The sequence below is a fragment of the Malaya genurostris genome, chromosome 3 (assembly GCF_030247185.1).
Source record: "Malaya genurostris strain Urasoe2022 chromosome 3, Malgen_1.1, whole genome shotgun sequence".
Classification (NCBI taxonomy): domain Eukaryota; kingdom Metazoa; phylum Arthropoda; class Insecta; order Diptera; family Culicidae; genus Malaya; species Malaya genurostris.
This window is the reverse complement of record NC_080572.1, coordinates 190,771,638-190,785,110: the sequence shown is the minus strand read 5'-3', so window position 1 is coordinate 190,785,110 and position 13,473 is coordinate 190,771,638. Positions and strand designations below refer to the sequence as shown.

The window sequence follows — 13,473 nt, the reverse complement described above, 5'->3', positions numbered from 1 at the left end:
TTTCGGAACACTTTCGAAACATTTTCGAGCAAAGTCAATGTTTGATTTTCAAAGCAAATTACAAAACACTTTTTCGATTGCTTGTTAGTTTGTTTTATTAACGACATTGCACCGACAGAACCGCAATTTGGGTAATCATCAACATTTTCAACTTATCGACTTTAGCATGTATTTCGCAGCATCCGCTTGGATTATTTGGGAATCTATACAGGACGAGAACAAAAAACTACTTCGAAGCACGAAACATACGTGGTCCTGTTTTTAGAATAATGCTGGGATCGGATTGGAAACAATAACCAGCTGATTGATTTTGACGAAACATTAAGGGCAATACTGCCCTCTGTGTGAAATAAAAACAACTCCATTCTACTTTATCGATCGCTAATAATCATGACTCATGGCTGTTACGTAACTATTCCGATGGAGTTGAGAACATTCGGCTCCAAATCCAACGAAACTCTCAGCGAATGAGCACGTCGTCTTGTGTTAGTACAAGTATTGCACGAGAAAGAAAGAATTCCAATATCTACTTTTCCGACTCGATGTTGCGACACAGCTAGGTTATTGCTGATAATCCAGTGAAGAGAATGTTCTTCAGAAACGAAAAATTAACTGGCAATACAACCAATCGGTCAATCGGTGTCATATAAAGAGAAGCGACACCAACGAGAGTGAAGAAGGCAGTCGATCATCTTCGATTCGTCAGTGCATAACAATTTATGTTGAACTATTATTCCACCTAGCAGCTCTACATAAACCGCTAAGTAGACGTACATTTCTGCGATTTACAGAAAACTTTTCTATTTTGCACCGAAGTACAATGTCCTTACTGACGTGTCGAATGAAAACGATTTTTCGATTTAAACAGTCCGATTCAGATTTGGTCATTTGGGGATTAACTTTCATTTTACATATTTTATTTACATTTCGTCTTCGACTTGTCAAATTAAAATTATGCTATTAAAAGGAATGGCAACAATGCCAGTTCATTTCCAGATGCGGCTCTTGTGACTGCCGAAAAAGAAATGTATGGAAATCATGGTTTAATCATGATCATCATTTGGATCATCATTTGGATCATCATTTTCACTACAGAAATTATGATGCACATTTTTTTAATAGCGCGAATACAAAAATGCTCATTTGCGTATATCCAAATATGGCTCATTTTGGAACAGATTTGTGGTTCTTCGTCAAGACTGAACAAGAATTAAAATGGAGCAAGCTTTGTGAAACTTCTATGTTGTGGAGAACCATTACTGAGTATTTTAAAAACTCAATAAGGATATCTTGGACAGCATCGAGAAAGCAAATTCTCAAAAGCTTTGATTGCGGATTAGTTGCTCTAAACAATTTGCAAAAAAATAGATAAAATTTTGTTTTCGTAAATTGCTAGAAAATACTCTTAGAAATGATGTAGAATTAGTCCCGAAGGTCCGCGCGACCGAGAAATTGATAGTAAAAGAGGGGACGGTGCGCGCCCAAGCACGATTAGTCACGAATACAAAATTTGATCGGTTTTTTCTCGAAACCATGTTTTTTTTTCAATTGGGTGTCACTCGTATTCCAAAACTATAGCACGTATCAACATTATTAGATGTCTCTCTTTGATTAGAGCTATAAACAAAAATATTTATTGTTATTTAGAAAAGTTATTAACAATTAAAAGTTGAAAAAAGGGTCGAAAGTAGAAAATGATCGCCATTTTGTTTTTTTTTATGGAAACTTTTCATTTTTATTCCGGTTATAAAAAAAAATCTATGCAGAATATGAAACTGTTCTGCATTTTTCTTTTCGATGATTGGTTTCCAGAAAATAATGACATCCACTAACCAATCGAAAAAGTTTGTGAAACTGTTTCCAGACCCACCATATTGAAAAACTAAAAAAGTGTAAAAAATGTTATGATGTCTTATATATGTACCTTTATCTAAAAAAAGTATAATTCTGAAATATAGTTTGGAAATTTTTGAAAAAAAACACATTTTTGGTAGAACCTGGCCTTAAAAGCAGCTGGAGAATCACTAACTTCGCGAAACTAAAATAATATATAATGAAAATCGACCGTGCTAATCCCATTACCTCTCAATGGTTTCAATACCTTTCGCTTTAAAAACCAGCAATTGAGTTGATTAAAATTATAGTACATTCTCCCGTCCACCCCACTGTCTCCAGCCGTTATGAATACAAAACCAAATCTGCTTCAAAAGATTGAATTTTCACGAACCTTGTTATCTGGTGGTTACTGGATAGGCGCAGACAACAAAAAATCGACCCAACTCATGCGAAAATAAATTCTATACAGGCACTAGGCTGACCGAACCGAACATAAAACTGAACCCGAAGCGGGTCCCAGGCTGAAGAAGCTCTGGGTGGCGATTGGCCTGAATCAAAGGCTCGGATGTAAGAAAAAAAAACGGAAAGCAATGGCTAAAGACAACATCAGCGGTAGGAAGTTATCAACAAAAGTCTAACAAATCAACTACCCTTTGGTTCTTTGGTCCTTTGGAAACACACTGACCGTTGCTAATAACGCAGGGCAAAGTTGATCCGGAACCAGAAGGTGCCATTATTTATTTATCGCAGTCTGTTGCGGTGACGACAGTCGAACAAGGTGAAATTGTTTCCGGGGATATCTGATATCGCGTGAACAGGTAGTATTGTTAACATAAGTCTAGGATTTGTCTGACCTTTGCCACGGGCATTCTTAGTATTTTAAACGTGTTCACAATGACATTACTTTAATTCAATTCGAATTCGAATTTAGTATCAAATAATATTTTTCCCTTTTGCTATAATGGGAACTTAAAATCACGCATCGTCAAATCCTGACGAAGGTGAACAGACCGACCTACATCCTAATTCTCGACGACATCTTTATCTTCATAAACACGCCTACGCTTACACACTTCAGGCAGTTCGTTGGAAGCGTATATGATCCACATTAACACCAGCACACATACACAAACAAAAACACGTGGCGGAATAGTTTTCCAGTAGTCGTAACCCATCTGTAGGTAAGCTGTTGAACGGATTCTGAAGATACATAAGTTGAGCCTCGAGCTCTTGCGGGGGCTGGCTTATGTTTCTCGGAAAGAACGTACGTCTTTCGAGTTTCACCTTCTGGGGATTAAAGAGGATTCGAAACGGGTTGGAAAACTAGATATTTATCTCTTTAAAATATTTACAATAAACAAAAGCACGAACGAAGCTCCAAAATTGCTTGTTCTTACCTACTTTACCTTACCTTTAGTTAATAGTCTGAAAATGCTGCGTCTTCCGGGAGAGGGTTTCTTAGTCGATTAGTAAATCAAATGGGTTTTTGCTCGTATGTTTACAATTTTAAGACTCTGAGTCTGCTTAGAAGTTTCTCCGTGACGATAAATTATACACAGCGCTGATCATAGAGTATAAATCAAACAATCTGAAGGTGGAAGTTTTGCATAAGATGTTCGTAAATTGGTACGTGGTAGAATTTATTGACTGAATATTTTGGTGGAATTACTAAAATAATATGTACCATACGTTAGATTTTTTGCTATTGTATTTCTTCAAATTGACTGGGCTGGCATATTTTCCGTGATAACTCTTTCCAAGTAAAGTTTGTTTTGGGTGAATCTTTGCAGACTACTACAGTTTATCGTTGTTAGAATATTTCAAATCTCGATAGGATTATAATGATAATATTTAGCACTATCAGATCTCTAGGCGGTCGCTCGAAGCAGAGGACACTGGTCTTACAATCCAGTTATCATATATTCGAGTCGCGACCTAGAATGATTCATAGCGTTAACAGGATCGTACCACTAGCTATGATTCTGTACGCTGAGAGTCGGCTGCGAAGTTTGTTAAAAAAGAATGTTTATATTCCACGAACGGAATGTAATACCAAAACTTTGCATTGTTTATTTATCCTACAATAACAATCATAGAACTGGGGAAACAAACAATATCATCTAAATTACACGTCGGTCAAAAAGTCTTCAGTCTGATAAAGAAAAAATAACATTTTTCTACACCGCTACACCATTTTTAGGCCACGATTTCTCTTTAGCCTCAAAAAACGTTTCAATCTCAGTGAAAACCCAATCATTCGATGCAAATTTCTTCCCAGCAAGCGTTTTTTTTTTAATATGAGTACAGGAAATAGTCGCTGGGAGCTAAAAATGGCAAAAATGGTGGATGCGACAGCAATCCGAATTTCAATTCATGGAATTAAGCTATCGCACAGTGGGGAAAAATTGATCGAAAACGCGACTGCACTCAATAATGTCATAGAAATCCATGAAATTATAGATATTTCTTATGCAATAATACCAGTAGAATCGATTAATAATAGTTTTGCCCCAAAATATCTTTATTTCTTACTATACTTTGGAAACTGACTGTAAAACGTTTGAACGGATTTATGTTTATCTGAATGAGCGCAAATAACTCTATTTTATTTTACCTCACATCATCTTACATACATTTTTGGAAAAGTTAACTGGATTACAGTTAACCAAGACGGTTCTATGATTCGTAAGTGAAGAGATATTTTCGAGAACGCTTCTTAAAAATCATGATTTGCGGTGTCCACTGTATCTCAGCGCAGACTAATCAGAAGTGAACAAATGAATGCAGCACAGTTTTTTAGACCCCAGCGTTTCTGTTTGAAAAAATCCACCATTTTGTAGCTATTAAACCTCTCCCCAAAGTAACAAACAATGAAAAGGAAAACGTTGGGGTCTAGTTTTTTATATGTAGAAAGTGTGTGCAAAATTTGAAAAAATTGGTGCAGTAGTTTTTGAATGACGATGGACACGGACTTTCAAAACCTGCTTTGAAGGAAAACGCGTTTAAAGGATTTTGTCTATACAATCAATGGAAACAATAAATTACTCCAGGGAGCCCGTAGGGTCTTTCATTTTCAAAAGATCATATTTTTTATTTTATAATTTATTATAACGAAACATTTCAAGAATGTTTTGTCAAGTTTTGAAGTCAATCGAAGTAGTAATCTTGGGCCTGTGCGCCGAGCTCTTGCTTCTTCGTAGAATGAGATAGCCATAGATAAAGGTCTATAACTTTCAGAGTTTCGTTCCAATGGGCTTGAAAATTTCACAGAAAATTCTTTAAACGTCTAACTATAAGAAAATATAAAGAAAATAATAAATGATTTTACAAAAGTGTTAGACCCCCCCCCCCCCCCCTAAGAAAATTTGTTCTGATTTCGAATCCTGGTAGGTAGATCCGAATGTGAATTGTTGACCCAGAAATTTTCGCAGGGATGCAGCTGGGGAACGTTGGGCGGGTTCGCCGACTTTGGTACAGAATGAGTCTAATTCTCGAATAATCCGTTAGGAAAACATTTTTGATAATCACTCGAAGGGGTACGGAATGAGTTGGCAGTTGTTCTTTTAAAACATTAGCAAATGACTCATCAGGAGTCTTCATGAAAAGACACTTTGTTTTTTGATGGCATGATTATAGATATTAAAAAAGTACCACACATCTGGGTAAGTCACTAATCATATTTCACACAGCCAGACATTTAACTTCTAAATAACTCTTCAGAGAATGTGATAGAACTCTTATGTTTCACAAAAGTCTTAAAATAACTTCTATCGTAATTTGCATGCGTCGGTATTTCGCTGCAATGTATATATGTTGTCGCTAATATGATTTTTTAAGCACACACAATTGTTTCGATTTCACCTGGAATGATCTATCGTTAGCCGAGGGAACGATCCTAAAGCATAGCGCACCCAATTATCTTTTGAGTTTGTTTTTTCACTTACAATCATGTATTATTTTAACTCAACTGTTTTCATTGAACATTACCTACCGGTACCATTTCTTACGTTTCTAACATTCTTATCTTACATTACCAAACGCCAACCCATCAGCTCGCGACCGATGCGCTTCCAGATTGGCCTACCAAGTACGATGGAGAACAAGGAAAATACGCGACCGTTTGTGATTCGCGAGGGCGACAACGACGATCAGAATGACGGTCCAATCCGTTACCGGGATGAGGATCCGGACCGAGCGGCGAAGATTGCTCGCAAGGAAAGTTTATCGATCAAGCTAGCGCTGCGACCCGACCGCCAGGAGCTAATCAACCGGAACATTCTGCAGCTGCAATCGGACAACGAAAAGCAAGAGTCGAAGGAAGCTATCGGAGCTCGGCTCATCCGACGGCTTTCGATGCGGCCTACCGCGGAAGAGCTGGTTGAAAGGAATATTTTGAAAAGTAAGTCAACCGTCATTTATCCGATCCTGATTGTTTTATTAAATTGCCCCCTTGATCTTTGCAGCGCAAAGTCCAGCAGAAGAGAAGAAACAAAAGGAGGAGAAGAAACGTTACCTGCTGCGGAAACTCAGCTTCCGGCCCACCGTAGACGAGTTGAAGGAGAAAAAGATTATCCGCTTCAACGATTACATCGAAGTTACGCAAGCGCACGATTACGACCGGCGAGCGGATAAACCGTGGACAAGACTCACCCCCAAGGACAAAGCGGCTATCCGCAAGGAGCTGAACGAATTCAAAAGCTCCGAGATGGCCGTACACGAAGGCAGTCGACATCTTACCAGGTTTGTGCGAATTGTTCGGTTTCATTTAGGCGATACAAACTCATTTTGAATCAAAACTATTCCAGGTTTCATAGGCCATGACAGCTGCAATGTAGGATCAAGCAGAGACACTTTGCCGTTCATTACTTTACATTTCTCATTAAGAATTACTACAACAAACATTTGATTGTGTATATATAAAGAAAACCCGAAACAGCAGCATTGGTAGTAACAGCTGCAGAATCCACTGGATCAGCAGCCTAATCGCAAATCATATACATAAATAGCCCAGCCTAAACAACACACTCACATGCATTGGTGTGACTTTGGAGCGAAGAGGATGTCAGACCTTCGCACAAATCCTGCATTTTCTTTTCAGGATCCACAGATGTAGCTGTTTTGAGTCTACTTTTGAGCCATCTGACCCGTGTGCATCAGATGCCGAGGACTACTGGACACTTGGACAGAACTACCTTGCCCAACCGATTAACACACCGACGATTTTTGGAATTTCGGACCAGAACGGATACCTCATTCCGTGCGGTATCAACCCCCCATCCGCAACACGATTGATATTTTACTCACAAACCGCATGGCCTGAGTAACGAGGGCAGTTAATTGAACTTAGGCGAAACTCACACACCGCAGCATATAACAATATACAAGTTTGTTTGTAGCAAACCAAGAACAACAAAGAAGCTGAAACATTGAAAACAGCAACCGAAAACAGTAAGCAACTAGAATGTTTCAATCAGAAATTAAAGGAAACCTTAAAATTATAATAAATAAAGAATAATAATACTGTGATAATGTTGACGTTATTAGAATGTTACCGAAGCAAAACAAAACAAACGGAAAAGCGAGTCGGTGAAAATTAGTGATTAGTGGCTGAAGTATAATCAGAGCATAGAACACTAAAGATATTGAAGACAGCGATGCTTTCCGTGGCCGTTATGTTGGTGAACGTTGGTTGACCAAAGGGAACCGTAATACTATCCGTTGAAAACAGATGTGAACACGAAAAGAATGCTTCGCAATGGAAGCAGAACATTACAAACCAGAGGTAAGGTGTTTCCTTGAGAATGTTGGATGCTCATGAGCAGAAATTGACGCAAATTTAACATTATTTGATGACGAGATTACAAACGAATAGGATCTCTTCTTGCCAAATCATATTCGAAGTTGGCATCGTTGGAGTTTCCAATCAAACTCTAGGGACATGTAGATTTTGTCACGATTTAGCGTTTAGCTTTCAAATGTTGTATGAGTGACTTTATCAAAATTAGTCAAATCTTGGAATAAAAATATTGCAAAACAAATTATTTCTGCTCTGAAAAAATAACGGTTGTCGAAATTTTAAGTGGTTTAGACATTCTACTGATCAGTCACTTTATACATATACCACTCGCTTACACACTGAATGGATAGTACTGTCAATTAAACCTTACTCGAAGCATCGTCAGTTGCTCCCTTGAAATAACAAATAAATCTTTCGATTGACTTAGAGACCGCCTATCAAATGACCTCCTGTTAAACATATCAGTTTATTCAAGATAACAGATGAACGATATACCAGTCTTGATAGCTGAATGTACGTAAATTTATTGATTCCTCTTTCAATTTTCATTTTGAATGCCTCGAAACACGTCTCAATGCATTCAGTAAAATCGAAAACTATTGATGTACACTTGCTGTTGATAATTGGTGACTCAAACGAGGAGGAGACTGTTATTATTCCGGCCGAAATAATCTTCAAACACCGAGTAAATGTTCATGCCTATTCATTCATTGAGGCGCAGTTCGTCGAGTACGCTCTGTGTGTGTTTTTGCTAAAAGCGGCGAGATTTAAAACATTTAAAAAAATTAAACAACGGTCAAAACTCTTTCAATCGGTAGTGAAAACGAAATAACCGATTCCGGCTATCCTGATTCCCAGTTTCCGATTCCAAACGCACCGGAAATATTGGTCATACACTCCAAATTAGAACTCACTTACTCACTCACAAAATTTGAATGATTTTCACAAACGTTGGTTCAAATGAAAGGTCTCTCGATCCCATAAAAACTCGTGCATTTCGACCGGTTTGGGAATTACAGGATGAAGAGTAGTTAGAATCTAATGCCGTCGCTCAAAGTGGCGAATCAAAAAACGTAAAAAAAAATTTAAACAAATCTCACAATTATTCCTATCGATATTCAATTTCAGCAGAAGACCAAAAAAGGCGAGTCCAACTATCCTGGTTTCCGATTCCAGAAGCACCGGAAATAATGGAACTGTTTGATTTTTTACACGTCATTCAAGAATTTGAAGGTTTTTTTATGTCGTTTATTTTGACCCGGCTTTAACTTAATTGTGATCGTTCGCCGTCCTAAAGTTTGGAATTTTAAACGCAACTCAACTGTTACAGAACTGTTACTAAATTCACGCGTTCGTGTAAAATTGTTCATATTACTGCTTGTGAAACCTTTCCAAAAACCTGATTGTATTATGTTTCAAATCAGTTTTTTTAATCGACTATAAATCAAGTTTATTCAAATTTCATATCCGAAGTTCACTTGTAAGCTATTAATGCTTTGAAGCATATTGTAGTTTCCATGGCGTTCGATAAGTTTCGCAGTTGTTACTGGAATTATTTTCAAAACAAGAAATTTGTTTAGATACTTGATGTTTCGTCTTCGACCCAGCAGTTCAATATAAACCGCTAGGCAGACATAAAGTTTCTGCTGCTTACAGAACACTTTTTTTATTTGCGAAGTGCAACGTGTTTGCTGTCGTGCAGAACGTAAACGAGTTTCGGAAATTTTTTCCAGTCACACAATAGTTGCTATCAAAGTTAAGAACTACAATACTAGAACAATGTTTGCTGCTCTGGAATGATAAGGTCCGATAATAAAGACTGACTAAAAGAAATTTGTACGCACAAAAAGAACTGTAATTCGAGATTCAATAAGTTCAATAAGTCCATTCATGGTTGCTTCACAGCACTTTTATTCTAACTGCAAAGTTGTTACTTTAAATGATTACTTTGTTCCAGTTCGAACTAAATCTTAAACCTTCCTCTTGATGAAACCCATCTGAGCCTGCACAGTGAAAACGGATCGCCGTCGTCCAGGATGTGACGATTGGTTCCGTTTTCAGATCGAAACTGCAAATCGCTTGCCAATCATAGCTTTCTTCGCGAATTTGTCGGCAAACACGAACTTCCGTATCTTCCGAATACATCACCACGTCCAGTCGTCGTAATCGAGCAAGATGCAGCTCTTGTATTTCGTCAAAACACAGTCGTTCGAGAGCCTTGCTCGGTTTTAGCCACGAAATTCTACTACATGTACCGGTTCGGATGTTTACTGACTTTGTACGACTTGTATTCTTCACTGACAAGTGTGTTTCGCACTGTTATTTTCGGTAGCTTAAAGCCGAATCACTTCGGATTTTACAGGTGTTTGTGCCAATATTTTCTCTTCTCTCGAGTTCCATTTGACGTTATTTTTTTGTTTGCGATCGACTAGTTTGATCAAACTTGCTTCATGGTGCGAAGAGGTGTGAAAAATTATCTTTAGTCAGTCATTCATCTTCCGTTTTTCGAAACGGAGTTTTTTTCAGTCAAAATTTTTTGTCCAGTTCTCATGAAATAGAAAATAATAGGATACTCGTACCCTGAATCATCTTAACTCCATCGTTCATCTTTTATGTATAAAATAATCTTATTCAAAGTGAGATTTACTACTCTATTCGATGCATTGGCTCTAAGCATAAGATAAAATAATAAACTCTATATCAGAAGTGTTGTACATGTTTCTCACTAATAATCACAGCGACATTTGAACTCAAACACGAGAAAACGGTCCTAAGTGTAAAGTTTCGATTTTTACGGTCGGTAATCCCTCTCTCTAACTCTTTACATCGAATAACGACTGAACCCGTCGACTCTCGATCTGTAGTGAAGAAATTGTTGGAAAATACAGGGATATGCCATAATAACTGAAAGAGTAATTAAACAAAGAGAATCCGTCAGTTGTACTTGGGACCTTTTCTAAAGTTCATCGAGATTTATACTTAGAGCCAAGGCGAAGATATTGGGATTAATTACACCGCGAACCGGAATGGCTCGATTACGGAAATGACCTTATGCGGAGAGCGAAGAATGTACACATAAAATTGTCATCTCATGAGGGTCTAATTTAGAACAAGAAAATATTGTCAAAGCCTCTGCAACCAAACCTACATCTACGGCCGTGGAAAGCTTCGATTTGTGCTATCAAAACTAAAAATTGGACAACGGAGAATTCTCATCCGAATAATGGTATCTTGTATTATCTCAAGAAATTTTTTGAAACCACTCAAAGAACCTTTTACCGTTCGAATAACTGTTCAGTTTCCATTAGTAAAAGGGAACGCTGAAAACTATACTACCGGTAAACGATTACGTGAGCTGAAATAACTCAATAACAGCTAAAATATAACACAAGTACATAAGCATTCTGAACAGTTTCCAGAAAAAAAGGAAATTATCTGTATTTGTACATATCTTGTGAAAATACTACTACATCGCTAGATGCAAAACATAACGGATCAGTATGCAAATTAAACTTGAAATTAATAAGTTTATGGACTTTTTGGTAGCAGAATAAAACAAATCACTTATGCTAAGCAACTAAACCAATAGTGGAAGAAAAAAAAACACACACAATAACCACAACAAAAGCGGACTGACGACAGATCAATCGCAAACAGTGAATAAAAACATACACAACAATACAAGACAAGCAATGGAACTGGCCAGATTCCTTCGTGGGGATTTGTTCAACGAATCAAAGTGTGAAGATCATAACAAACTGTATCTTTGTGTATATTTCAGTAAAACGAAGAGGCGAAGTAAATAGTATCAATTCGAACCCAGGCGAAGATAGCTAGTTTTTTGGTCTAATGCATATCTTCCGTTCGCTATTCTAGGAAAGAAATACAAAAAAAAACTAATGTAGAAACCATACAAATTACTTTTAATTTTTTTTCTCGTATAATTTCTCGGTAAGTTTTACGTTACTTTACCTGTAATGTTTTAAGCTAGATGACGAAGGGAAAGGAGTTTTCGGTTTCAGTTTTTCTGTAGTGCAAACGAATATACTAGTATACACACTACAAGCGGTAAGCTAGAATAGCAAAATACAGTCTGTTCTGTTCAAGAATTAAAAAAAAACAGTAAACAGGTGAGCTTTCGCAATGTGAAGCGTTTCATTAATTTCCTCAAAGTAACGGAAAAGTCACATAATGAAGAAATTCTAAATCGATGGCAATTTTCGTGCAGAGAAACAACAAAACATGTAAGAAATCAGTAACACATAAGTAATACTACACTGTTTCGCTTATCCGTTGTGTTATCGTGCTATCAAAGTGAAACATATAAAAAAAATAGTGCGTACGAGAGCGAGGTAGAAAGGAAACTATAAATAAGCAGGAACTATTTTGTATAAAGTAACAGAAACAAAATGTGAACATTCAATTAGTAACGTTTTCGAAATTCACGTGATCATCTTATCATATATAGGAACCATACAAGAATGAAATGGGGAATGCGAAAATGATTAACTCAATAAACGACGCAAGAAACACGCATAACGCAGTAACGAAGCATTAGGTCAAAACCAAAAGATAGCCGAAAGCAAAAAAACGTCTTTGATACAAAAACAAATCAACTTGAAGAACAAAATACATTTTCCTCACTATTTCGAGAACACACAAACAAACAATAGACAGAAAAACAACTGTGGAATTTTTGGATAACTACTTTGAAACAAAAAAATAACCATTCAATATGGAAAAGTATAGAAGAGTTATAAAACAGAAGAAAAATAGCGTTTAAGCGTCATGCATATATTATATTGATGAGAAAAAACAAAATCAATAATTTGAAGAAAAAGAATGAGAAAATATGACAAATAAAACAAATAATAAATTATTCGGATGTTTTATTTCGCATGACCGTCACTACTTCTTTGTACATTATAACATGAAAACAATTGAAAAACACTAATCTTAAAAAAATATCATCTGGCTAAAACCATTGAAAATCCAACACAAGCCGAAAAATCATTGACTAAGATGCCAATGATATGTAAGGGAAATAGACAACCATAGAATTTCATAAAGCGATTGTTGCTAAGAGATGTAGAACCGGAAAAATATTCAATGAAATATAAAAACGATTTTCAATTTGAAAAATCTAGACCCTCACTGAAAGTGAATTGCCACGTACAAAAATACATCTAGTTTATGATTCAATGAGTTAGGAAAAATCCAAAAATTGTTTCTTTGCAGTACTTTTATTAGAACTTCAAAGCATTAGATGGTTACATTACTCCAGTTCGAGCTAAATCTCGAACCTTTCTCTTGATTTAACCCGTCAGTGTCCGCACAGTGAAAACAGACACGGAATCAGAGCATTTCTTCCAATTTATCTGCGTTAGCTGAATGTCCCACACTGCCCTGCCGCTTCGTCGAATTATCTGCTTTGAAATGGCCCAGTATTGGGCTAGATCCCGGGCAATTCGGAAAGTATATAAGCTTGGGGACAAAATCGATCTTGTCTGCAACGTACAACTCCAGAGCAACCTTGGAATAGTGGCAGCTGGCCAAATCGAACCAAAATCGCTTTTTCATGCATTCACATCGAAGAACTTGGGACGTCATCGTTGAGGATGTGACAAATGGTTCTGTGTTGAGGTACAACTGTAAATGGTTTGTCAAATCATGGCCTTCTTCGAGAACTTCGGGTAAATACGAACTCCAATACACATGTCCAGTTTCGATGTAAAACTTTTGACCAGGAAGCTGCTTAAAATCGAGTTTGACGTATATTTCGTCATCGACCAAAGTGCAGCTCTTGTGTTTCATCGAAACACGGTCGTACAAAGGCTTTG

General features: G+C 37.1%; 1 protein-coding gene across 4 annotated transcripts in view; it reads left to right on the top strand.

Moving 5' to 3' along the window:
• The window catches only part of LOC131438578 (phosphatase and actin regulator 4-like), a 487,676-nt gene extending 475,164 nt beyond the window's left edge, over positions 1-12,512 (top strand). For all 4 annotated transcript variants that reach the window (XM_058608682.1, XM_058608685.1, XM_058608686.1 and 1 more), the window contains 3 exons: positions 5,889-6,235; positions 6,300-6,576; positions 6,642-12,512. In XM_058608682.1, coding sequence (XP_058464665.1) covers positions 5,889-6,235; positions 6,300-6,576; positions 6,642-6,657 — 640 coding nt within the window. In that variant the 3' untranslated portion in view covers positions 6,658-12,512. The remainder of the gene's footprint in view (positions 1-5,888; positions 6,236-6,299; positions 6,577-6,641) is intronic.
• Positions 12,513-13,473: the final 961 nt, after the last annotated feature.